A 27,541-nucleotide genomic window follows, 5' to 3' on the forward strand; every position below is an offset into this window, starting at 1 on the left:
ACTGGTATTTCCTATCCTATTGATTTTATTCTATCTCATTCCATTCTGTGCTTTCAGTGAAAAAAAGCTGCAGGCCATGACTCATGACTCTGATGTGATAACCCACTAATGTGTTACAACCCACAGTTTGTAAAACATTGTAATCTGGAGCATTTGGAATTGGGTCACAATATTAAAATCCCATTTGTTTTTAATCCAGCATGCCTGGAAAGTGATTAGAAGGCATTAATAAGGCTCTCTACACTCCGATCAGTCCTCTTTCTGATCTAAACAGATCAGCCCTTCGAATCATGTTGAGTCTGACGAAGGGGCAGCCCTCTTTCTCTTACCTGGCTGAACAGGAGTTGGGAGGACGTGGTTTTGCAACCCAGCTGCCACCAACCATGAGACCCTGTTCAGGATACACCTCAGCCTCTCTTTCTAGCCTGTAAAATAATAATGTTGCTAACAGTGAAGATGTTTCTATGCGCGATCTCTATTCCAAGTATTTTACGTGCACAATTCACTGCAGATCTGCCGGTGAGCTGCTATGTTGGCCCCCATGTCATAGCTGTGGAAGGCAAGCCCAGGAGAGGTTTTGCCAGGGTCTACGTGCTAAGGCTGTAGACCTGCAATAGGAGAGCCAGGATCTGTGCCTGGGCAAGATGTACCGTTATTATACACCACCTATTTGCACGCATGCTAAGTCGCTTCAGTCGTGTCCGACTCTTTGCGACCCTGTGGACCATAGCCTGCCAGGTTGCTCTGTCCATGGGATTCTCCAGGCAAGAATACTGGAGTGGGTTGCCATGCCCTTCTCCAGGGGATCTTCCCAACCCAGGGATAGAACCCGTGTCTCTTATGTCTCCTGCATTAGCAGGTGGGTTCTTTACCACTAGCAACACCTAGTGGTACCTGCACCTATTTGGGGCCCATTGAAATAAGTGACCTCTCAGGTTTTCCTCAAATCTGACTTTCTGTGTTTCTCCTTGTCATGTACTTGGGAGTTTCTCAAAGACTCAAACTATCCTCCTTGTGGTTTTTCTGGAAAAGGTCTGTGATATATGGCCCTAGAATATTATCACCTCTATAAGAGGAAGCCCAACCAGTGCTTCTTACTCTCAGAAGAGGTGTGAGTGGGTGTGTGCCTGTGTATGAGTAGGTGGTCAAGGAGCATGCAAGGCAGGGAAGCTGATAAAATCATCCAAGCACGTTTCTTTCTTCGCCCTTCACATCCACACCCCCACAGTCCACATCAGGCCACAGCAGGTGCTGGGTGGAAGTGGGCACCGTGGAACTGTGGCTGTTACTGCTAAGAGCAGATGAGAGGATGCAGACAAGCCAGCCTTCCAGGTGAGGCCCATGCCTGTGCAGGAAGTCAGTGGTGAGGATACACAGGCGGGGTCAAAGGTTCCAGGACACCAGGTGTCAATAGAACTGCCAGGAGTAACGGGAGAGAGGTTAGGGCTAGCCTGCAGTAGGAGGCTTGAATGCCAGGAGAATCGAAGATGCTTGTAAAAGAGACCTTCAGCAATGAAAATCATAATTTCAGGTATTACTGTGTTACACTTCTACACTGATATTCTTGGCCAGTCGAGCACTGTCTAATTTTGCTAAAATGTGAACTGACTTCTAACAGAGGGTCAGACAATCCTCAACAGCCATTTGAACCTTGACAAAAAAAATGCAGCAAGGGAATTGTCCTGTTTGTTCCACCCAATTGTAAAAATGTACTTCACAAGGAAGCAGTCCATATTTACTGATGCTCTGTTTTAACAAACATCAAATAATAAAACCCTCATGGAGGAGATAGGGTCCCCCCCTCCCACCCTTTCAGGACCACTGTGGGAAAAGAAATCTCTTAAGGGACATACATGTAAATAAACAGGAAAGGAAACAGATTAGTCTCAAGGGGTAGGTTTTTTTGGTTGTTCTTAAAGAGGCAAATACAAATTCCCTCTAAAACAGGAAGATATAAGCACCAAATATCCTAACTGGTGCTTTAATTAGGATCAATGTGAAAGGAAAGTTTTAAAATGGGCTGGAGTTCCCAATGGCAGCTAGTTCAAGGAGACTAGAAACAATGATGAAGTGAACAGGAGTGAAACACAGGCAGGGAGAAAGAGGAGGTGAGGGGGTGGGGGTATGAAGGGAGACTCGGGACCCAGGAGTGGGGACAGGTGACAGCTGGGTGCTGAGCTGAGTAGCAAGAGCTCAGGGTGAAAGGGGCAGTGGTTGAAAAGTCTGAAGGAGGCAGGAGTGGACATAACTGAAGGCAAAGTGAAATGGTCTTATTTAAGGGAAAAAATAATCATGTGAAGAAAAGGGATTTTGCACAGTTGTCCTGTGTTTTGGAGAGGTGAAGAAGGGGTGGATTTTAATTCTGAGAGGACTAGAGTTGTTTGGTTGCTGAGTCATGTCTGACTCGTTTGCAGCCTACCAGCCTCCTCTGTCCTTTGAATTCTCCAGGCAAGAATACTGGAGTGGCTTGCCATGCTCTTCCCGACCTAGGGATCCATCCCGCGTCCTGTTATGTCTCTTGCTTTGGCAAGCGGGTTCTTTACCACTAGTGCCAACTGGGAAGCCCCCGAAGACTAATGCAATTTTCCATTGACATTTGTGTAGTTAGGCATAAATCCACTCCTGGTTGTGCATATTGATATGTTCCGAGTAAAGGTATTAAAAGCCAAACTTGTCTACAAAGCTGTCTAGAAAGTTCTGCCCTTAAGCATATTGTTTTACAAATAGGCATTTCTTGAATTGTGTTTTATTAAATCTTTGTATTTCTTTTTTTTTTTTTTTGTGGTAAACTACACTTTAAAAGGGACCATTTTAGCCATTTTTAAGTGTACAATTCAGTGGCATTTAATATATTCACGTTATTGTGCAACCGCTATGATTATCCAACTCCAGAACTTTTTCATCTTCTCAAATTGAAACTTTGTACCCATTAAACACTAACTCCCCATTCCCCCCTCCCCCCAGCCTCTGGCAACCACTATTCTATTTTCTGACTCTGTTTTTAAAGACCAATTCATTATAAGTTGTAGCTGTGGCATTTCATCATCTTAGCATTTGAGAAGCAAAGTCCTGGAGGAAAGCTTTTCAAGGAAAAGTAGGGCTTATGGTGACATTTCAAACTCTTAAATCTCATATTTATCAATTTCCAAATAAAGTTTCAACCATTTTTCACATTTAAAGTGTTCATGTAATTAATTCTAAATGAGTAAACAACAAATTTGTCTTTGTTTTTAGTGATTCCTAGGAATGGATACATTGAAGTGTCTTCAAAAAGAACAGGAAATCAAATTGTTGTTCCACCAATCCTTTCTATTCCACTAGAATCTACTGAAACTAGTCAGTATAGGTTCCTGCCCTAAATTCTAACAAAATATATGGAATTGTTTCTATAATGATTGAGAACATTCCCCAAGTTAATTGTTGTTTGCCATTTCTTTTACAAGTAAAGCCTGGGATATTAACAAACAGAAAAGAGAGCAATAAACAACAGATACTGTGATCATTTAGCTTATTCTGCTTAGAGTTCTGAAGCAAGAATAGATTATGATACATTGATAGTAAACATGACATTCTCAGCACATGTGAATAAACCCTGAATTTGAGAACCTCTGTCTTCCCAGAGCCCTAGTAAATACACTTTTAATAGAGATCTCATGTAAAGTAGCCATATGCTTATAATTATCCAAATATTGTAGATCCCCTGTGTGAAATTTCACATCTTTATTGCTTCTATTTTAATGTTGACAAAGTTGGTAGTGATTTTTAAAACCAAGTCTGATCCTAAATAGGAAAGACAATTTCCTATGTAATTGTAATTCTCTATGCAAGATTTGGCAAAGATCAAATCATTTCTAGAGTTTAATCATCTTTACTCTCAGAAGCATACTAGATGCTCATTTGAGAAGGCATTTTGTCTGCTCAGTTTAAGTATCCCAATACTTATTAGCAAACTGCAATGTGTTTTTAATCTAGATGATTTGGACAAACATGAAACATGTCGAATCATTATAGAAGAAAAGTGTTGCCACAAATTCACAGTGAAACACAGTAAAAGATCACTATGTCAAACAAATTAAGCTTTTTTAGAGAAGCAACTTAACAAAAGAAATTCTTAAGAGAATATGAGAGCTGGTTAGATTGAAGTTTTAAAATGTAATTCCAGAGCAAAAGTATACAAATTGAGAAATAACAAAATTTCCAGAGAATTATTTTACATTTAAAAAATCCAAACGGCTGAGTAATTAATGGTCACCATATTTACATACGGGTTTCCCCAATGGCTCAGCAGGAGACTCAGGAGACTTAGGTTGGATCCCTGGGTCAGGAGGATACCTTGCAGAAGGGAATGGCAACCCACTCCAGGATTCTTGCCTGGCAAATCCCATGCACAGAGGAGCCTGGTGGGCTATGGTCCATGGAGTTGCAAAGAATCAGACACAATTGCAGTGACGGAGCACAGCATACACACACATGCATCTGTAATAAGAATTTGCATAATTTGCTGTATGCAGTCTACATAAAAACCCCAGACGGATGGATTTTTACCTCTCTCTGAAGTGACAGACGATTGCCAAAGCAGACAGACCCAGTGGCACAATAGGTCTCCATATCGCACTGGGGAAAGCAGGGGCAATCGGGGGCTGCTACCTCTAAGGCTAAATTGTGCAAGAGCATTTGATCTTCATGTGCACCATTTCCTAAGGGGCTTTTCTTTTTTTTTTCCCTCTTTTGCCTTCTCCACCACTTTTCTTCTTTCTTCCTGTTGCTCAGGATTCTGTTGACTTTTCACCCTTGACCTCCTTTGAGGAAGGTTGCTCAGTACTCTGAGTATTTTCTTTTTTCTTTTCTGAGGGACTGTTGCCTGAAGATGAAGTCAGGAAAGGTCAGAAACACAGAGCAGGGATGCGCAGCTTGTGGAAATGTGAGGCGCCGAGGCCTCAGTGGTAGGTTTCCTCCTCACGCCTCTTGCTGAAAGCTCTCGGAGCTCAAAGGAAGAGAATTTTAAACCCACTTCCCTGGGTCTTTTCGTCCTTAGCTTTCCTTCAATCAAAAACCTGCCAGTCTTAAGTCTTGTTTCTCTTGGACCATACAGGTATCAACTAGTTACTGTTCTCAGATTATCAGTGTCAGTTTATTCGGAATAGTATAATAGTGGTAGCAAAATATGAATGGGGATCGTACCTGAGCCCCATTTGTTTAACTGGGACATTATGATAACAGTACCACAAACTATAGAAATTATTTCATTTGTGCACATTTCAGGTGTTAGACTATCCTCCTAGAATATATTTCAGGAGACTTTACAGAATGTCTACTTCCCCTGTGGGTAGGCCCCCTTCCCCAATCGCTCAACGGGTAAAGAATCCACCTGCAAAGCAGGAGACGCAGAAGATGTGGGTTTGACCCCCTGGAGGAGGAGCTGGTAACTCACTGGAGTATTCTAGCCCGGAGAATCCCCATGGACAGAGGAACCTGGCGGGCTGCAGTCCACAGGGTCGCAGAGTCGGACATGACTGAGCGGCTAAGCATGCAGGGCCCATACTAAAGAGTTAATCTTTCTGTCACTTCTGTCATAGAAGCTGCTTTTCAAGTGACAGTCTAATGAAAAAATGGCACAATGCAAGATATGAGCTCTTTTAAAATTAATGTATTATTTATTTTAATTGAATATAGTTGATTTACAATGTTGTGTTAATCCCTGCTATAGAGTAAAGTGATTCAGTTATACACATTCTTTTTTATATTCTTTTCCATTATGGTTTACCACAGGATATTGAATGTAGTTCCCTGCGCTGTATAGTAGGACCTTGTTTATCCATTCTCTCTATATATGTTCCTAGTTTGTATCTGCTAACTCCAAATTACCACTCCATCCTTCCCCTACCCTAAGATGAGCTATTTACTTAAGAGAATCTTCTCTCTCTGGGTTAGTATGAAATAATGCTTTAAAGACAACACCATAATTTTCAGATAGTAACAGGGCAATTCTGTTTGCTTTGATTCTGTATCTCTGGGCAGGTAGATCTTTATTTATGGATGTTTTGTTGCCAAAGGCTTCACACACCTAATAAAGGACCCTCTAGTTTCTCAAGCTAGTGTTAACGTACATGTCACTATCCTTTGCTTGCCTTGCAAGCCCCTGAAAACTTCACCAGGTCCAGCAGTTTTGATTCACCACCGGTAACTCCCTCAGTGTCCACAGGGGGGCAGGATACACCATACTGCACAGCATATGGTATTCCCTTCTCTTTGGGGGGGAAAAAAAATCTAACCATGAAAAGAATATTAAGCTGTGAAAGGTGCTTATACCAGAGCTTCTCATTTCAGTTCAAGAACCTCTCCCCCTTTTTGCTGTTCCTCATAGAAGAAACAGCTAAAGAAATTACAAGAGAATCCAAGACTGGACAAGAAACAGCTGAAGAAATTACAAGAGAATCTAAGACTGGACTGAAAAATTCTACAACATTGTTTCAAGTTCTCAAAATGTTCTGAGAAGGTCTAGAGACATCATCGTAGTTTGTTCTCATATCTTTATTTTTTACGACACATAAACACACATACACGGAGCAAAGGCCTCTGTGTGGCCTTGTTAATATTGAAATTCTTATTTGAAACATATCCACGAGGGAGGGAGAGGTACAGCTTTATCCCTTACTGAGGATCATTGTCATAATACTTGAGATGTGAAACGTTTTTTAATATAGGGAAAGCACTGGATTAAGAGTCAGAAAGACTTCCCTCCTTCCTAGTTGTGAGTAGATCCCCGACTGGCTTGTGACCTTGGGCCCCATTCACTGCGTTTGTCCATCTGTTCATCAGTGTCATTAGAAGAGCTTTCAGGCGACGGAGAGCCAACACCTCCTTTGCTTGGACCTGAGTCTGATAGCAATGAAGGAGGATAATATCTGCACCAGCGGAATCCTGCCAGGAGAACAGACCACATCCTATGTGGTCCCTGTCCTGGTGTCGTATCCTCTTACCCATGACTCCGTCCAGTGCTCCTAAGGTACGATAGGCTGATGACTTTGGTTCCTGTTTACTGATAACTTGTGGCAGATAATAATTGCCATGAGCAAAAAGAAGAGAGAGCATACAGGACAGCAGCTGCAGGCAGGAAGCCTTCTTACTGACTGGGGGGATCTGAAACCATGAATCACCGCTAATCAGACTCCATACTGATAGAAATTAAAACACTGATAACCCAAACCACAAGTGTTTGTTTCCCCGAGGGAAGGGATGGAGAGAGACCGCAAGGAGGAGGCCTCTCTGGGTTGACACGGGAGAATACAAGCAGCAGGCGGAAGGGGAAATGCTTCCTCTTCAAGTGGCAAACCAGGGGTTTTAGTCTGTGGTTTGGGAGAGGTGGCATGTGCAGGGAGGCGGAGGGCTGGTGAAGACCAGCAAAGGAGACAGAACGGACACGGAAGAAAGACGTCCAAGGAAATGGCCTTGGCAATAAAACAAAATCAAACCAAAAAATGTAAAGAAGGATGACATGCTTTGGACGGAACGTTAAGTGACAAGGGGTGGATATGACATAACATCTATCCCTGTGTGGCAATCGTAAGTACATAAAAGACAGAGACAGGTTACAAGGGGGCCCATAATGGCAAGTACATTTTGAAAGTCTGTTGTAGTGGCAATAATCCGAAAAACAATTTGTTTTGTTCATTCAGTTCCACTTCCTTTTATGTTGTTAAGTTTGTAAAAAAATAAACTATTTGGAAGCACAGAGAAAGGAAGGAAGAAAAGGTTATGGTAAGGCATCTTTGAGTCTAAAGTCTCAGAACGTGATAATCTTGGAAACAAAAACTGGGTCATACGTAGGCCTGTGATAGAGCCAGAAGGAACACCCACAACAGAGACTGAGAGGAGACTGGCCAGTTCCATAGCCCATAGCCGAGAACTCAGGTTCTGGAGCAGTGTGAACTTGATCCTCAGTTCCATTAGCTGTAAAATGGGGATGATACAACCCTGACCTCATAAGATCGTGTTGAAGATGAAAGGAAACAGGTTCTCTTGGGTGGTTTGCCATTACCTAGGGAGGCCAGTGTCCAGACCTTAAGGAAGTTTGGGAACGAAGGGAGCAAGGAAGCAAGACTCCCTCTTTGCGCAGCCAGGTGACTGGTCTCTGCAGGGACAGAAGAAGGAATGAAATAGCAAAAGGGAGAAGGGGGAAGAAAGTGAGAGGGTGGGGAGTATGAAGACTGGGAACACGTGCGCGCGTGCACACGTACACAGTGCGGTGTGGGGGAGGAAATCATCTGACGGCAAGTAAAACCATAAAGAAAAGAAAAAAGCAAGAAGGAAGTAGAGACATCGGCCCAGGAATGGGACCAGCACTGGGTCTGGAGCCCGCGCCCTCAGATTCTGTTTCTGGCCGCACATCCTTCTGGCGGAGCGTCCTTGGAAAAGTCATTTATCCCCTCTCAGTCTCATCGTTTAAATCTGTGAAAGTGGAAAAATGGAAGGGCAACTTCCCATAGAGGCTGGGGCGATTCAAGAGCATGTTATGGTTGGTGCCGGGAGCACCCAGTAAACGCACGGGGAAACTCGACGTCCACAGCGCTCCAGGGGCACGGAGACCAGCGCGTGAGAGGCAGCCCCTCCGCCTCGATTTCAGGCCCGGGAATGAGTGAGGCAGTGGGTGGAGAAGACAGGCACGGGGAATCTGGGGACAGATGAAGGAAACTCGTGACGGGGCGAGGCTGAGCTGAAGAGAAACAGATTGGGGAAGAGTTGCAAAGCGAGGGGTCCACCGAAAGGGAAGTGGGGGGGGGGGGCGTCCGAGGAGGCAGAGGGTGGGAAGGCAAAGAGAGATGGGAGGGCAGTGTGGGAAGAAAAGCAGGCTGGAGAAAGAGGGGTTGGAATGCAGACGGAACTTGGGGAAGGAGGAAGTATGGAAGGCGGAAGGGAAAGAAGAGAGGGGAAAATGGGGACGCACTGGAGGCGGGGGCCAAGCCTCCGGAGGGGAGAGGACCGGGGGTACAGCTGGAGGAGAAAAGAGTCGCCTAAACCCAGCGTCCGAAGAGGCTGGGGCCTGCACAAGAGCGCGGCAGCTTTCAGCATCCATCCAGACTCTAAAGACTCGTGGCCTTTGCGTGACCTCGAGGGTCGGGAACAGACGCCTGGTCTTTGTGGAAAGCGGTAACCCCAGCGAGAGAACGGGGCTGTTCTGGGCTGAGCCCTACGCCTGGCGTAGAGGCGTGCGCGGCGAGAGGCTTCCCTGGCCCCTGGGCTGGCCATTGAGGGGGAGCGATCGACTGGCCCGGGAGGCTGGGGCCGGGAAAGGAAGGTACCACCGCCCGGAGTCGACGCGCAGTCGGCTGCAGAGACGCCTGCTCGGAGCTGTCCCTGGGGGGCGCCGCCGCCGCTTGCCTCCTCCCGGGGCTGCACGCTCCCAGCCAAGAGGAGGCGACCGAGTTGGTGGTGGTGCGGGATGGGGGGCGGGAGGGGGGAGGGGAGGGAGAAGACCGGGAGCCCGCGCAGCGCCTTGCTGCGGCGAGACCGAGCTTCGAACAGAGCTGGAGGGGCTCTGCCCCTGCGGAGGACCCTGGCTTCCTTGCCGCCGAGCAGCCTCGCGCGCCTACTCCTGCCCGCCGCGCCGGGCCCCGCTCCGCGCGCACTGCCCGGCAACCCCGCGCACGTCCCGCGGGGGCGCTGCGTGGCCCCTCCCCGGCCACTCCGGCCCACAGCGGCCCCCTCTCGCCCACACCTCCTGCCCAAACCACCCGGCCTCTCCTCCCACCCTCTCCTCCCCTCCCCTCCGTCCTCTCCCCACCCCTCCCGGCGAGGGGCGGGAGGGGGCGTGGCAGGGCCGGGATTTGTGTGGCTGGGACCCGGCTCCTCGCACTCCGAGTCCGCCGGAGGAGCCGGGCCCCGGCCGCTGTCCAGCCGCTCCGTGCCGCCCCTCGCGCCCGGTGCCGCCGCCTCTCGGGGAGACGCTCGCCATGGATACCTCCAGGGTCCTGCTCTCGGCCGTCTTCCTCATCAGTTTCCTGTGGGATCTGCCGGGTTTCCAGCAAGCTTCCATCTCTTCCTCCTCGTCGTCTGCCGAGCTGGGCTCCGCCAAGGGAATGCGAAGCCGCAAGGAAGGAAAGATGCCGCGGGCGCCGAGAGAGAATGCCACGGCCCGGGCGCCCCTGGATCGCCAGGAGCCCCCGCCGAGGCCGCAGGAGGAGCCCCAGCGGCGGCCGCCAGAGCGGCGTGAAGCTCGGGAGCCCCCCGGCAGGGGCCCGCGCGTGGTGCCCCACGAGTACATGCTGTCAGTCTACAGGACTTACTCCATCGCCGAGAAGCTGGGCATCAATGCCAGCTTTTTCCAGTCTTCCAAGTCGGCTAATACGATCACTAGCTTTGTAGACAGGGGACTAGGTAAGTGGCAAAGAGGACGCCCGACTCCTTTCTCCCTGGAGGTCAGCCGCCAGGGCTCAGCTCCGGCGCTGGCAGGAGGCTGCATCTGTGAATTCGCCTTTCCGCTCTGGATACCTTCTCCTTTTCTTTTCTTAAATTGCTTTTTCTCAAGCCCAAGTACGTTTCCGAACGCGGCTGCAGATTTTATTCCAGTGTGCAATTCTCCCTGCCTCTCTTTCGTCCGTTTCTTTCTTTCTCTGTTCCTTCCCTCTTCCTCTTGCCTTGTGCAGAAAGCAGCGTGGGGGCCGCATGTCTGGTGGCTGCTGGAGGAAGCGTGGAAGGCGGGAGGTGGCGGGTAGATGACCCGGGCTGGAGAGGGGTCGCGGCGGGCACTGATGAAACCCGCGGCGAGGAATCCCGGATGGCACTGGGTGTGCGGTCCAAGGCCCGGAGCTGCGCGGTGGCGGACCGAGCGGCCCTGGGACCCAAGCGAGCGCTGGGAAGCCCCGAGCTCCCGTCGGCTCCGGGAAAAGCCGGCAGAAGCGAATGCTGCGGTTCAGAGCAGCGAGTCCGCGAGCGGCGGGTGGAAGTGCCCCGGCCCAGCCGCTCCGCTGGTACCCGACCGCTTCTGGCGCTGAGTGTGGGCATGGTCAGCCGCATAGGAGCCCCGCGCCCTCGGGGCCGCAACCGAGTCATTTCTGCAGAGGGAGTCGCAACAACTGGCTGGGAGAGCCGGGAGCAGAGGCAAGTGGGCTGTTTGGGTGTTTTGTTGGTACTTAATCCACGTGGGTATCTGACTGTGCTCACCCACCTTTCTCAGCCAGGCAACTCGCTTCTCTCTGCACATCGACCCAGGGGCCCCGTCTTTGGGCCCCTCCGTGGGGTCGGGTGCATGTGTGGGTGTCTGCGAAAACCCCTGCGCCTCTTCCCTGCCACCCGCGCGGGTCTGCAGCGTGGCGATTGGGGAGGGATCCGCCGGCGCCGGGCACTCAGCTCCTAAAGAGACAATAACGTGGAAGGAGATGGGATGAAGGAGGAAAAAGCAAAGGGAGGGCAAAGGGGAGGTAGGGGGCGAGGAGAAAGGAAGGAGGCATCGGTCCACTCCGCCACCGGCCCAGACGTAGCTCCTCGGCTTCGACATACCTTCCCAGCCCCCAACTTCCCGGTCAGTGAAAGTGAGGTCGCCCAGGAACTGGCCAGCGCCGGTGTTGGGACCGAGAATACCACCCGGCTGACCCGGGGACTGGCACTCCCTTGAAATTTACAGAGCAGGCCCCGAGTCCCCGGCTCTTTCCAGGCTTCAGGCCCCGAGCCCCCTTCCTTGCCGCCGCCTTCCTGACCCGCATGGGTCCAGCCCACGAGGCGTTCGCGTCTGCAGCCGGAGGTCAGCGAGGTTCACGAGCTGCCGAAAGGTCTGGGCGGCAAATTAACGCCAGGTATTTTATGGTGATTTCAGGACTAGTAAAGCCACCTTGGCAAATACACGTGGCTTCTTCGCAGCTTTGCATCAAGGTCCCCGGCCTCCCTGCTGCCGGCGCAGCTCGCCCTGACCCCACTTCCAACCCTCGCCCTACCTCTGTTGTTTCTCTGCCTCCAGACCCGTCATCCTCTCTGACTCCCTAATCGAAGGCTTGCCCCAGACTTCCCCAGTCGAGAGACTAAGGAAGAACCGAGGGGATTACTCTAAAGGCCCTTCCCCAGGGAAAGAAGTCCCGGAGGCCCAGGGTGGCCCGCGGTTGGGCGCGCCTTTTCTTCTCCCCAAGGGAAGTGGCCAGGACCTTTGCCCCTCCCCCAGACAGACGCCCCCTAACTCGCAAGCTGCGCCCCAAGAGTTTGGCAGAGGACTAGGGGACCCTGCGGGCTGCTGGGAGGCGTCTACCGAAGCCTGCGGCGTCGGGCACGTGTGGGAGGTCTCTGGGGACTCCAGGTCCGGCGCAGACGCGGGCTCGCCTCACCCTGGCTTGCGCGGCTGCCTCTCCCCGGGCATCGCGCTGGGCGCCCCTGGGCGCCGCAGGTAGGGAGGAGACTGGCTGCGCGCCCAGCCTGGGGGAGGCAGGAGGGGAGGGCTCTGTTCCCGAGCCAAGCTCTCCAGGCTAGCCTGACCGAGATACAGACGTCCGGCTTCCACTCCCGAACGCGGTCCCTCCAGCCGGAGGAGACGTGACCACCTGGCCCTCCGCGTCCAAGGCGCGGTCTCCCCCGAGCCCTCAGGTTCCCAGAAAACGGGAAGAAAAGGCAGTTCGTTGAGCCGGAAGGCTGTGCGGCGGGTAGCACGCCGCGCGGGGGCGGAGGAGTGCGAAGCCGCGGGCTGGAGGGGGCGCGCAGGGGAGGGGCGCGTTGCGGGCCACAGCCCCAGCTTGATAAAGGGAAAGCCTCACTTTCCCTCTCACTGATCTTGATGTGATGTGTCACCGGCGGTGACCTCGGGCTGGACCTTCCGGGGCTTGCTTAGCATCGGGCCCCTGATTGGAGTGTTTCAACTCAGCGATCTAATTGAGGGTTCATGTCATAACACATCAAACGGTGTCTAGTCTCCCGTGATGGAAGGGACCCGCCAGCCGCGCATCCCGGGTTCCAGGCGAGGACTTCCGCCCCTCTCACGTGGGGACTCTCAAACCGCGCCAAACCCTCGGGCCTCCCCTCCCCCAGCTGGGGATGGCAGGACAAGGAGCGAAGAGAAGCGGCCAACCGAGAGCCGCGCCGGCCGCGCTGACTTGGCGCCTTGCCTCGGGGATGTTTAAATCGCCGTCGAGTGTGGCAGGCTTGGCTTTGAGAAGCAGGGGGTCCCTCGGGGGCAGAAGCAAAGACCACGTAAGGAATCCTGAAGCCCGCTGTTGAGGCCTGAACTACTTAACGTACAGTATTTCTAAAAAGGTCTTCCTCACTTGGGGGGCCCGGAACCCCAAAAGTTACACCTAAAGCTTGCATTTCAAGAATGGGAGCGTGAGGGCGAACTTTGCCCAGCGTGGATGGATTCAGAGCGCTTTAGATCTGTGAAGACTGCCTGTTCAGAACTGCCTCACTCCCTGTCCTCCTCTCAACACCCCCTTAGGAGACTTGATTGCAAACTTTTAAAAATATGTCCACCTTTTCAGTTTGCTCTCCGATATTACTGGGATATATTGACATGTTGAGCGTTTACTTATTTCATTTAATTCTAACAACACATCCCTCCCCCAGGAAGAAAGTGCTGCAATCCCTGTTTTACAGATGATTTTAAAGAAGGCAGAGAGATTAAGCAAGTTGTTCAAGGTCACACAGCTAATGAGAGCTGAAGCATATAACCAGTTCTGCATGCTTACTTCTGGTGCTATATGGATAGAGTAAGGCAAGAGGAAATTTCTGAAGGATGGTGGCAGGAAACAGAAGTAGAAAAAATTGACAGACTCTCTACCTCTGTAATCTCTCAAGACCTAGTTAGGAGTTGGAGTGAAACTTTAAATTCACAGGTCTAAAACTGAGATGCACCTTGCTTCCTCTTTGGTCTCCCTGTAAAAGGCACAAACCACTTTATCCCTGACCTTTAATTTTTAAAGGTAGTTTTCACATAGCTTGTGTGTGAATGCAAGTCACTCAGTCGTGTCTGACTCTTTGCGATCCCATGGACTATACAGTCCATGGATTTCTCCAGGCCAGAATACTGGAGTGGGTAGCCATTCCCTTCTCCAGGGAATCTTCCCAATCCAGGGACTGAACCCAGGTCTCCTGCATTGTAGGCAGATTCTTTACCAGCTGAGCCACCAGGGAAGCCCTGACCTTTAAGAATGCCTCCAAATTGTGCTTTCAAGATGATTTTGGATCCACAGAGATGGGAAAGTGTGTGCATTTGTGTGTTGGCACAGTGATAGGATCAGGATGCACCAGGTTGGATATACAGACATTGCTGTTAGCACATGATAGAACTCATTAAAAGACCACAAGTACAGAAGGCTTGGATCCCCAGCCCCGGGGCCTGGGAAAGGCACACAGTGAGAACTGTGAATTCAGTGTGGCTGTAAGATAGAGGGTGAGGGAGAGTGAGGCAAAACTCGAACTTTAATTTACGTAGTGAGAGAAGCACCACTGTTAATTCCGACAAGGGACCAAAAAAAAAAAAAGCCTCTTAAGGATGAAGAAAACAAAATGAACCTAAGAACACTGCTGTGAGTTAGGTTTCTAGATAATTTTGAAATAAGAATACTCTTTAAGTTCTTTTTTTTTTTTGGTTGTTGTTACAATAGCACTCTCAGAAAGGAGGCAGTAGGGAACAGATAAAAACCAACCAAACAAACAAACCAAAAAAAAAACAAAAAACACCCCGAGATCTGAACATCCTTGAAGAACTTGACACCCTGGAAATGAACCTCGGGAGAGTTTGCCCGGGATCGCTGGCTTCTAGGTTTACCTTCTGGGTCGCTATTGCCAGGGGGCAGGGCAGGACAGTTGTGGGGATAGTCTGGCGGCGGGAAGCACTTCTAAGAGCGGCGTCGTTCCCTCCTAATTGAAGTGCGTCTGGCGCGGTCTGTTTATGCAAAACAGCGAGTTTCTGGGTGGACCTGGGCCGCAGAGTGGTGCAATCAACGCAGCCGGGCTTTTGCCCGAACCCTGTTGTCGTTGGCAAACGGAAAATGAAATATAAGCAGGGAAGTATTTTAATGGGGATGGAGGGAATTCACAACTGTTAATTATTTGGTGACCTTGTATTCGATTTGTTTGAGTCCCTTATAAAAACACTAATGCAGAGCAGACGGCCAAGTGAGGAAGCCGGCAGAAGGTTCCAATCTAGGCTTTATTTCCCCGGAAAGAGGGAAGAGCCTTGGGAAAGGACTGCTGAGCGTTCAAGTGCGTGCGGGTGAGGACGCGCCCCTGTGAGCCCCGCGCAGGGTTTGCGAAGCCCTCCAGGTTCAGGATCCCGCTCAAGTCCAGTGAACGGTCAGGTCCTGGAACTAACCCCGGGGGTAAGGGAAGGAAGCCTGAAACCAGAAGTTTGTTCTGCCCTTCTGGATGGGATGACTAAAACATTTTTCAGGCCATAAACCTAACCCTTGGCCACGGGCTCGTTGTTAAACAGCAGTTACTGTCACTCCCATCCCTGAGGCCTTAAGGGCCGCCTTACAAATGCCGCTTTAGCAAGAGGCTAACAACGCCTAGTGTCTTCTACAGCGAGAGGCCAAGTATCGCCAGAATTCTGGGCCGGACTTCCTCAGCAGGAGAGACTAATCAGAGAAGGTCACTGATTTTTCCTGGCGCGGGAGGTTCTGGGGCTCTGGGAGTTTTCGAGTTGCTGGGGGTGGAGGGAGGGGATCGAAAAACGTGCACCAACGTCCTTGTCGTTTCTGCACATGGAAAAAAAAAAAATTCCCTAAGCCACAACCCACGACAGGCCTTGGGAAACCCTTCCCGCGCAAACTGAATCAAGACATGAAAGCTCCCCCTTCCGACCAGAGTGACCTCGGGGAACGCAGAGCGTTGGACTGATGGGCGCTCTAGTGCACCCCGTTTTTTCCTCCCAGCTGGAGCTCTGGGGTTCTGGCCGCACCCCTCGGGGAAGCTGGCGAATTCTTCCTGGGGGCGGTGTGGTCGCGAGGAGAAGGCCACTGAGCAGACAGATGGGGGAAATATGAAGCAGGGCGGAAAGAAAACTTGTGTTTCCTGCCAGGACTATCTGCTTGCATCCACCGACCCAGAGCAAATCAACAAGAATCCCTGGGAGCCTTTAAGTGCAGAGGAGGGCTCTAGTTCTAGAACTCTGCGGGTATGGAATAGCCACGGTTAAGCGATGCTCTCTGGACCTAGGAAGGGGTCTGAGTCGAGGCCGCGAAGGGTGGTGAGCAGGAATGTGGATTCACGGCGCCATTTCCTTGCTTGGTACCTACCACCTCCCTCAACCCCGTTCCCATCACCCCCACCCCCTTAAAAGCCTGGCTGTTTATTTTTAAGCTCAGTATCGGTTAAATGGTGTCTCTTGTTTGGTGGTGGTGGTGGTGGTTTAGTAGCTAACTCATGTCCGACTCTTGCGACCCTATGGACTAGAAAGCCTTCCGGGCTCCTCTGTCCATGAGATTTTCCAAGCAAGAATACTGGAGTGGGTTGCCATGTCCTTCTCCAGTCTCTTGTTTACAGGGATCAAATAGGTCCTCGTTGGCATAATGGGTTCCAGGGAGGCTGCTGCCTGCCCCACAGGACAGTCCATTAGCGCTGCTGGGGGCCCAGGGTTGGGTCTGCTGGGGGTGAGCTGCTGCAGGCTCTGGGAGTCGGCGGGCGGCGCCCACCGGCGTTCGCTGGGAGGCGCGAGCTGCGCGGCCGGTGGCTGTGGCGCCTGGGGGCTGGGCAGGGTTTAGGGACCCGGTACTGGGCGTGCGTGCAGGGGAGAAGGGCGGGTCTGAAGGCTGGAGCGGAGCGGAAAGCAGGAGCGGTGGCAGCGCGGAGGATTAATTTTGGAGTCGATCGGGAATGGTTTACCCATACCCCTTCTCCCCGTAAATAACCTCTGACCCGAAGAGAATCCGTGCGCCTGTTTTGCAAATCTGGCTTCCGGGCGACTTGGTCCAGTCGCGATTCCACTTCTCAGCCGACCGCCGCTCCCATGCCCAGTAAGGGAGGCGGGGGGAGGGTGGAGCGGTGGGGGCTGGGGGTGGAACTGAAGGATGCTAAACTATGGGTCATAACTGCCACCAGGAGTCTCGTTTATGCTAGCGCGTTATTTCGGGACTCAAGCCGAGGTGAACGCAGTGGAGCTGAGTTGCCACGATGCCGGCCTCAGGAGGAGTGTCCGGGCCGGCACTTGAAGGAACACGCATCACTGAGGTTTCCCCTGCGCAGGAACCTCCCACCCCCCATCCCGCCCCCCGCCCCGGCGCTGACCGTCCAAAATCCCGCACATAACCACACGCCAGTTTGAGCCCGTCCTTCCACCGGCAACTTCAGGACTGGTCATGGAGGGGAAACAGCGTAAAATGGGAAGCTTTTCTTCTACTTTGAATCTTCAAGCTCTCAAGTTCAAAGGCCGAGATCATGTTCCAGCCCAAAGGGTAGTTTCAGGGCTGAGATGCAACTCCCCTGGGCTCTCAGGTGACCCTATACAGGTCGACATAGCAGGTGGGGCGACCTTGGTTAAATCAACCAGGTGTGGACCCTGCTCCGAGGGTCCAGGAGACAGCAGTGACCTGCAGGCGATGCTGCGGCTGAGGACGCCGGGAACAGGCTGCTTAGCGGCAGAGGAAAGGTACGAGAGAAGGTCGACGTGTTGGGTGGTTCCGAGCTTCTGTTTGAATTTCAACTGTGGTGCTGTCAAATTAAGATCTGAGCCAATGTGGTCGAGAGCCCAGGATAGGATGTCAGTGAAGAGAGAAGCCTGGTGAAGTGTCCTTCACCTGGGCTTTGCATCTCTGGCGCGTGAGCCCCTGCGGCCAGGAGAGTTTGCACCATGTGCGTGGAAACTGCTTTATAAATGAATCTGTTTCATCCTGAGAGATAAAAGGAGTCTCTTCTAAGTACCTCCGGACTCCTGCTAGGGGTGCCCAGTGCCCAGAGATCAGGTAAAGGGCTGGCATGTCTCCTTCCAGAAACTTGCTGAAAGCTCCCTGGGAGAGTGAAGCTGTTCCCAGCAGGGTGGACATCGGGGTTCCCCTTCGCTCCCCCCACCCAACCTCACTGGTTTGCCACAGGCTGAGTGAAAACTTGCTGTGGGAACATTGAGGTTTCTCTTCCGGATAGAGGCTGACCACCAAGACTCATTCTTTGTGGTTCCCAAGGCCCCAGCTAGAGCCAGGGAGAGGGGTCAGGGACGTTCTGAGGCTTTGGGAAGAGAGTGGAAAAGTCCTCTATGGAGGATTTCCAGGGGACTTCCTGGTCTTTAAAAGGCGGAAAGAAGCTGAGAAATTCAGGGCAAGCTATTGGGGAAAACACTAGGGAAGCCAACAGACCCAGAGCGAAGGCTCATTGGGTGAATGTGTGGTGAGGAGGCGCTGGCCCAGGGGAGCTTCTGTGGGACTGTGATGCCATGGCCTCCTCGCACTGAGGCCCAAGGCATCATTCATGGCTACCCCTTCTCCTCCAGCTGCCTGATGAAGCTAGGGAACACCTCTCCTGTACCCTAGATTGGCTCTGTGGACAGTTTGGGCCCCATGAAGGTGCCAGCGGGAGAGTGGGAGCCAAGGTGCAAGGAAACCAGCCACTAGAGCTCTCAGGGGCCTGGTAGATTTGCATCCTGCCTACCTGCTACCTGCAGAGGAGGGCCCTGTCCTTGATGAGGTTCTGGCTGGAGGCTGGTCTTCACTGGGCATTGTGGGAGGGACCCTGAGCAGTGGATAAAGCCTAGGGACTGAGATGGAACAAGGTGATGGGGGTGAAGCTGAAACCCTTATGGGCCTGGCCCTTCACTGGAAGCCCTTGTTTCTATCTTGACCCCTCCGCCCAGCACCTCCCCTCCACTCACTTCTGAAAATCTTGTGGAGAGAACTGGACTGCATCTTAAAGAAGGCCAAGAGGAGGACAGGTGCGTCTTCCCCCCCAGGACCCCTTACCTGGCCATAGGTAGTTATATAGTAATATTGGCTGCATTCGTTGGGTGCTTCTGTCTGTCATGCACAGCCAGCTGTGGTTGCCTCCACTCTGACCTTTACAATGACTCTGCAAAGTGGAGGGGGGGATGCCATTTTCCTGCTTTACAGATGAGGTGTAAGATGCTGGGAGAGCTCATGTGATTCCGTCCATCCAAGATCAGCCAACCAATAAGTTTACAGGTCAGGATCCCAATCTTGGCTCAGACTCTAGATTCCTACCCTCTTTCCATGTCATCAGTAGTAACTAACAGGTACACATATCCTCAGACGTCTTTCTTACTCTGTCTCATTTGCCAGCCTTCCCCCAGTGACTGTGAGCTGGCATGACGTTCTCATTTAGCGAAAGCTGTTTCCATCTAAGTTCTATTTCAAAAGGCCAGTTGTTGGCATCCCTTTGGTTCTGCTGATTAGGAAGTGATTGACACTTGGAGGTCAGGGATGGATGTCCTCCCCACAGTCACCGGCAGCACAAAAGAGCTGGAGAGTTCTCAGGGTCTCTACCAGTCACACAGGTCAGCGGCTGGGAAGTCCAGAGTGGTGGCACCGATATTGGAACCAGACTGCCACATCTATCTCTATTTTGGACAAGTGACACTTGAGCCCTCTGTGTTTTAGTTTTGTGAATCATGACATAATAATGATATGTTTTCTTTTTTTCGAAGAAAATGACTTAGATCATTTTGAAACTTAAATGACTTATTATAAGTCTAGAATTTAGATCATGCCCAGCACACAGTGGGCTTCCCAGATGGCTGTAGTAGTAAAGAACCTGTCCGTCAGTGCAGGAGACATGAGACATGTGTTCGATCCCTGGGTCAGGAAGATAGATCCTTTGGAGAAGGGAATGACAACCTACTCCAGTATTCTTGCCTTGGAGACTCCCTTGGACAGAAGGGCCTGGCAGGCTACAGTTTGTAGGGTAGCAAAGAGTCAGAAACCACTGAGGTGACTTCCTACGCACATAGTGAGTGCATACAGCAGAGTTCACTGTTAGGATTTTGCTGGAGATAAGCAAAAGCATCCCAGACACGGTGAATTGTGCTGGTGGCCTTATGAATCAGTGGAACTGCTCAGCAAGGTCAGCAGTTTGCAAGGCTCAGATCTTGATGGAGGTGGGGCTCTGAACAAGAGTGTGTGTGGGGGGGGCGGCGGGGAGGGGGATGACCAGGAGATCACTGTCCCAGGAGAGGGTAATAGTTGGAACAGAAATTACTCAGAAACCTTCATACCCCAGCGGAGAGAGGACCGAAGACTGCTTTTCACTCACCCAGTACACCTGGCTCTACTTCCAACTTGTGGACTTGGGCAACCTCAGGGCATCGGCAGGGCTGAGTGACCTGGAAAGAAGAGGCTCCAAGCCAGCTCTGAGTTCCCTGCTTGAAGGTCTTCTCATTTCCAGGAAAGGGAAAAAACAAAAAAGGAATTCCTGGTAGAACCCAGCGCCCTTTGTGTTGGCGGCTCTGATGGCTGTGGGTCTCACGTCCTCCCCCTGTTTGCCCCGCTGCCCAATCAGAACCCTGGAAGAGGGGCGTGGCTCCGGTCCCAGGGCTTCGGTCCGAATCAAGACCTTCAGATCGTGTCCCCCTTGCGAATTGCAAGACCCTGGGCGAGGGATGACTCCTCGTGGAGCCCGCTCTCTCACCTATAAAAGAGTGAGTGCGTAACAGTTAGAACCGGCCTCGCACGCTGTCGCTGAGGATTCACGCACGGGACCGAGGTCACCAAACCCTGAGCACGTGCCCGGCACAGAGGCGCTCCCGGGAGCATTCAGGGATGCTTTTGAAGGTGAGGGTGGGGGTGGGGGCTGGGTGGGGGGATGCGGTTGGGGGCGGGAGAGGGAAAGCCTGAGCAGCTAAGACCTCCGGAGTCTCCTTTGTGAAGACCGGCTATTATCCTCCCCGCTCAGTCCCCACCTAGCGGACTAGGGGTGGGAGCCCCCGCTGTCATCTCAGCTTTCTGGGTCGCAGCCCATCGCCGGAGGACGCGCGGCCGGACGAGCGGTGGGCAGCCGGTGGAGGAGGGTGGGGCCCACCAGTGGCCGCTTAGGTCACGGCGGATTTAGAGGACGTGAGCGGGACACGCGCTAATTGGCAGCTTCCTGGAGCCCAGGGTCTGGGCGCGAAGGGCCTTAGGGGGCGAGCTGGAGCTGCGGGGCGGCCTCGGGGCCCCGCAGAGTGACGCACGATGCAACCAGGACTCTCAAGAGGGACCTCAAGTTGCGGACATAGGGCAAGTCGTCCTGGGGAAACGCAGTGCGGGCCGGGCCCTTTCCGCCCCAAACCAAAGGATGTTTGGGGTTTTAGGAGGAGGTCTGCAGGATGGCGTGCGCGGGAGCCGTCTGCAGCTCGTTTAGTGCGGGTGGGCGGGGAAGGCTGCCCTAGGCCGCTCTCCTGGGTATCCTGACGTAAGGCGCCCTCGGGTATCCTTTTTCTTTACGCTCTGATATTTGCTTCTTGGGCGTCCCTGGTGGCTCAGATGGTTAAGAATCTTTCTGCAATGCAGGAGACCCGAGTTCTATCCCTGGGTCAAGAAGATCCCCTGGAGAAGGGAAGGGCGACCCACTCCAGTATTCTTGCCTGGAGAATCCCATGGACAGAGGAGCCTGGCTAGGCTACGGTCCATGGGTTCGCAAAGAGTCAGACACGACTGAACAACTAACACTCCAATGATGCGAGAGGAGGCTTGTGGGAGGGAGTGTGAAGGGCTGGTTTTCTACCCACAGATGGCCAGGACAGCTCAAGCCAGGCCTTGTGATGCCAGGATTGTCAGGCAAAGTGTCTGCAGGGTCACAGAGGATGGTATGTGCACTCCCCAAGCTGGAAGCCTACTCTGGGGCTATTTCTGTGATGCGTGCCTCCAGAGCAGGTCCAGACAGGTGGAGAATGTGTTCTGATGGGGAGCGTCACAGAGCAGCCACGGGTGGTGGACTAGAGGTTCTGGACACACTTGGCTGTGAGTTAAAAAACAACACGTGGGGGTGTCTGTGGCAGGGGGCAGGAGGAGCAGGGAGCAATAGGAACTTGGTTCTGCTAAGTGTTGCCTTAGCTCTTGCCCTGGCCCTGCGTTTTATCCCCTTGGGGCCCTCCCTACCTGGTGGGGCATCTGAAAGAGCCCAGGGGGTGGGCTCATCTAGATGTGTGGTTCCTAGAGTGGGGACCCAACCAGCATCACCTGGGAACTGAGGAAAATGCAAATTCTGGGTCCCACCTCAAACCTCTGGGGCCCAAGAGAGTATGCGTTTCTGACAGGTTCCTGGGGAAAGCTGATGATGCATTTTTAGGGACCACTGCAGGTTCAGTGGCTTGGAGAGCTATTCACAGGCTCTGCTCTGGTACCTGAGCCACCACATTCTTGCTCACATCACTTCCAGGCCCTGGTCAGCTTCTTCTCTGGGTCTGTCCTCCTAAGGGTGTGTCGAGTGCCCAATGTGTGCACCTGTAGCTGGGGAAGTGTGCACCTGTGGCAAGTGTGTCCATGCAGGTGAGGCCCCCCAAACTGTGGGATGGAGCTGGTATGGGAAGAAAAGAGAGGAGGATACAGGTGGAAGCTCCCATTTGTATTCTTTCTCCTAGCTCTGGAATGGGTGGGGAAGCAGGCTGATCTTGCTAGAAAAATCATGTGAATCCCAAGGCTGCAGAACCAGTGGAAACCTCTTTTTACAGAGGTTTTCTCTGTTTTGACCCCTCTTGAGGATTAGAAAAACATGACTCAGCTGTGAAGACTAAGCATTATTAGTTCACACTTTTACTTTTTTAAATTTAAATTTAAAAACTTTTTTTTTTACAATATTGTGTTGATTTCTGCCATACAACAATGAAGGTAGGGGGGGATTAAGTATAATTATGGCTGATTTGCATTGTTGTATGGCAGTCCATGCTTTTAAAAAAAGGAATGAAAACAAAAGCAGGCTGATTTCTTTGTGTTGCATGAGAGAAAACTAAATAAATCATCTTTTACACTTGCCTCTTCTTCCCCTATACCTCTCCAACCAGTGACAAATTGTCTCAAAAGTTATGTAAGCAGAGATGGAAATGATTTCCTAAAGGATCCCAGGTTTGATTCCTACCAAGCCCTGAAAATACAGTTTGGACTGTATGCTTCATCACTTATAACCTGGCCACTCCCCAGCTGCCTTGGCTCCAGGACCTGGACTCTAATGGATAGGCAGCGGGAGCCATGGGCTGCTGCTGCTAAGTCGCTTCAGTCGTGTCTGATTCTGTGTGACCCCAAAGACATCAGCCCAGTAGGCTCCTCTGTCCCTGGGATTCTCCAGGCAAGAATACTGGAGTGGAATGCCATTTCCTTCTCCAATCATGCATGCATGCATGCATGCTAAGTTGTTTCACTTGTGTCCGACTCTGTGAGACCCTATGGACAGCAGCCCACCAGGCTCCACCATCAACAGGGTTCTCTAGGCAAGAATACTGGAGTGGGTTGCCATTTCCTTCTCCAGGGAGCCATGGGACTTACCAGCTAAATGCTCCAACTCTGGAATTAAAGAGACCTAGGTTTGGGTCTGAATACCACCACTTGTTGGGCTTCCCTGGTGGCTCAGAGGTTTAAGCATCTGCCTGGAATGTGGGAGACCTGGGTTTAATCCCTGGGTCGGGAAGATCCCCTGGAGAAGGAAATGGCAACCCACTCTAGTACTCTTGCATGGAGAATCCCATGGAGGGAGAAGCCTGGTAGGCTACAGTCCATGGGGTCACAAAGAGTCGGACACGACTGAGCGACTTCACTTTCACCACCACTTATTAGTTGTCAGACTTGGGTAATTAGTTTTTCCAAGCCTTGGTTTTCCCATTTTACAGATGAGTACTTGCCTTGCAGGACCAATCTGTGCTCATGGATAAAGTAAGGATGAAAAATATGTCAGCCCTCAAGACATCGAGCGGGTGCAGCAAGAACCTTAGATTTGTCCCTCTTATCACCTCCTTAGTTTGGGGAGAGAGAAATTTGAGAGACAGGAAGGGGAAGCCTCAGGCAATAATAGGTCCAGAGATCTGGGTGGTGGTTGAATGTTGTCAGGCACAGGTTTCTTGAAAGGAGAAGAAAGTGTGCTGAATTCCCACTGATTTTAATGTGACCCTGGTCGGTTTGAAGGTCTCGGCTTCCATAAATCAAGTGCCTCCAGCAGCTTTTCCCTTTTCACCTCTCTAACCCTTCCCACAGCTCCATCTCAGGTCTGGACTTGCACGACTGAGTGAGGCGGCCGGCCGCCCAGCGGTCAGCCTGGAGTGGGGACTGGATGTGGCAGAGGCTCCAGATCCAGTGCCCTGGGGCTACATCTGGACAGGTATCGAGGGCCGGACCCCAGGACCCGGTGACACTTTTACTATTGAAGTCTACCCCAACTTTACTAGCTTCTGGGGCAAGCTGGGGGCTTTGGGGATTTTTGTATTTGCTGGGTTGTAAATATTTTATGGGAAGGCAGCCCAGGAAAATCTGGTTAGCTTTCCGCCTTGCACACTTTCCACCTTGGGATTGGCTTCATGCACAGATGTGTCAAAAAAGAAGTCCAGTTCTGCCTGGGTCCCCAGGAATTCACCTTGAGTTTTTAAAAGCTTGTTATTGTCCCTCCTCCAGGTGCCCCCATTTTTTTCTCAGTGGTAACCAAAAATTTTATCTTCAGGATTAGTTGCAAAGCAAGATGATTTCAGATTGGGTAGGTGGAGGAGGGGAGAAGGTCACTCTGTGTGTGTATGCATTGCTGAGTTTCTTCTCCTTGCTGGTGTATTTATTTCTCATTGGCTGCAGGGTCTTCTCAGTGGATAGATGCCTGGTGTTAGCGTTGATTCATTTGCACCCTTGCAGACTTTGGAAACCCTTCTTGCTCTTTTGTTTCTTAAGTGACCGATGAATTTAAAAAAGAAAGAAATTGCCTTGCAGCTCCGCATTCTGTGACCTTCCTACTGGGCCTAAAGGTTTCAGCAAACTTGTCTGCTGGGCAGCACCTTCCACCGGTCCACCAGACCCCTGGGTTTCAACTTGGGCTGTCCCTTCAACTCAACTTTGCTTTTTTTTTTTTTTTCCAAAAAAAGCAAAGCTAAGAAACCCCAACAAAACTCCAATACCCAGGCCCTGTCCTCAGATATTGATCCAGTTGACTGAAGCACGCCCTGGTGCTGTCATTTTAAAACTCTCTAGATAGTTATAAAGGGCAGCCAAGAAATTCCCCACTTACTGACTGGCGTGTACCCTAGGTCAGACAGGCCTGTAGACGCTGCCGTGAGCAAGATTGGCCAGCACAGGGGGCTAGCTCCTATGGGTTGCTGGAGGTGGGGCATGGCTCTTGCTGGGAAAGGCAGACCACTGAGGAGACAAACACAGACGAGGTCCTTGTAGATCGTGCTCAGTGCCGGGAAGGTAATACACCAGGGTCCCCCGATAGTGACCGAGGGAGTCTGCTTTAGATCAGGGTGGTCAAAGATGGCCCTTTCGGAATAGGCGACATTTGAACTGAGACGGGAATGATGAGAATGAGCTAGCCGAGAGGAGGTGTGGAGGTATCGCGGCCACAAAGGGCGCATTAGTGGTTACGCAGACTCCTGGGGGTGGGAGGGTGGGAAAACCGGGAGGCAGCTGCGGCCGCCTTCTCCACTGACTTCCGCGCAGGGTGTCCAGCGCTGATGGGGACGAAGGGGCCGCCCTGGTGCTCCTTCCGTTTAGCCGCGCTCCGCCGGGGCCGGGATCCGGGGTGGTCAGCCCTCCGGGCGGGCGCCCCGGGACCCCTACCGAGCTGCCCCAGCTCCCTCCCAGGGGCGGCCTCAGAGCTCCGGGCTGATCTCCCTCTTAAGTGAAACTGATTGTAATTATTATTATTTTTTTTAATCTCGCAGACGATCTCTCGCACACTCCTCTCCGGAGACAGAAGTATTTGTTTGATGTGTCCACGCTCTCAGACAAAGAGGAGCTGGTGGGCGCGGAGCTGCGGCTGTTTCGCCAGGCGCCCGCTGCGCCCTGGGGGCCGCCGGCCGGCCCGCTCCACTTGCAGCTCTTCGCCTGCCAGTCGCCCCTGCTGCTGGAAGCGCGGAGCCTGGACCCGCAGGGGGCGCCCCGGCCCGGCTGGGAAGTCTTCGACGTGTGGCGGGGCCTGCGCCCCCAGCCCTGGAAGCAGCTGTGCTTGGAGCTTCGGGCCGCGTGGGGCGGCGAGCCGGGCGCCGAGGAGGCCGAGGCGCGCTCGCCGGGGCCCCAGCAGCCGCCGCCCCCGGACCTGCGGAGTCTGGGCTTCGGCCGGAGGGTGCGGACCCCCCAGGAGCGCGCCTTGCTCGTCGTGTTCTCCAGGTCCCAGCGCAAGACCCTGTTCGCCGAGATGCGCGAGCAGCTGGGCTCGGCGACCGAGGTGGTCGGCCCCGGCGCGGGCGCCGAGGGGTCGGGGCCGCCGCCGCCGTCGGGCATCCCGGACGCCGGGCCGTGGTCGCCCTCGCCTGGCCGCCGCCGGCGGCGCACGGCCTTCGCCAGCCGCCACGGCAAGCGGCACGGCAAGAAGTCGAGGCTGCGCTGCAGCAAGAAGCCCCTGCACGTGAACTTCAAGGAGCTGGGCTGGGACGACTGGATTATCGCGCCCCTGGAGTACGAGGCCTACCACTGCGAGGGCGTGTGCGACTTCCCGCTGCGCTCGCACCTGGAGCCCACCAACCACGCCATCATCCAGACGCTGATGAACTCCATGGACCCCAGCTCCACCCCGCCCAGCTGCTGCGTGCCCACCAAATTGACTCCCATCAGCATCTTGTACATCGACGCGGGCAATAACGTGGTCTACAAGCAGTATGAGGAGATGGTGGTGGAGTCGTGCGGCTGCAGGTAGCGGCGCCTTCCTGCCGCCTCGGCCCGGGATGGCCCGGGGGGAGGTCCGACCGCGGAGAGGCCGAGGGGAGCTGGCCCCCGACGAGGTGGAGAGCGGGGCCGCAGCCTGGACTTTTTTCGGCCGGTGGGAGACCAGGGAGTTCTGCCTTCCCAGAACCTTCCACCTGCCTGCCCAGAGGGAGAGACGGAATTTCACACCTTGCCCGAGGGGGTGCCATCCTGGAAAAACCAGCCAAGGAGGATTTCTTCGGTTTTTTTTTTTTTTTTTTGGTCGTTATTACTGTGGGTTTGGGTTTCCTCGTGTGTTTCAACAGATTTCCATGGGAGGTGGGGGCAGGGGAGACGCATACCTATTTCTCAACTGCTCCAAGGATTAGGGGGGGAAAAATTAATAGTTTAAGAAGGAAACCTGTGGAAGGAAGACTCACCTTCGACCACATCTCGGTCGTATTGTTTTCTACTTATGTAAAGGAGGTGGGTCTTTCTGGCCCTGTTCCGTGACTCCGACCCAGCGCCCCTGCAGAAAGTGTTAAGGTAGAGATATTACAAAGTCAGAAGGGGTCCTGCCTTTGGAAGAGCTTTGCAAGACAAGAGGCGGATGCAAGCGGGCCTTTGCCACTTGCTTGTATACCCAATTCTGCCTCGGCCTCTTCGGGTACAGAGAAGTGGCAACCTGCATCTCACTCCAGGGGGCTCAGGTCACCGCCTTCACTGGCTTTTTCTGGGGGAAAGGGGAGCTGGTATGGATGGAATGACAAGAATGAGTCCAAATGGAACCCCCTGAAGGATAATGAGAAACCACAAGACCAGCCTTTGACGGGCTGATACCGAGGTGC

At 52.5% G+C, this 27,541-nt stretch overlaps 1 protein-coding gene across 1 annotated transcript; it reads left to right on the forward strand.

Moving 5' to 3' along the window:
- Positions 1-9,950: 9,950 nt before the first annotated feature.
- GDF6 (growth differentiation factor 6) lies at positions 9,951-26,706 on the forward strand. Its single transcript, XM_068984116.1, has 2 exons — positions 9,951-10,374; positions 25,736-26,706. The coding sequence occupies exons 1-2, from the start codon at positions 9,951-9,953 to the stop codon at positions 26,704-26,706; spliced, it is 1,395 nt and encodes a 464-aa protein (XP_068840217.1).
- Positions 26,707-27,541: the final 835 nt, after the last annotated feature.

This window comes from Capricornis sumatraensis, chromosome 11 (assembly GCF_032405125.1).
Source record: "Capricornis sumatraensis isolate serow.1 chromosome 11, serow.2, whole genome shotgun sequence".
Taxonomy (NCBI): Eukaryota; Metazoa; Chordata; class Mammalia; order Artiodactyla; family Bovidae; genus Capricornis; species Capricornis sumatraensis.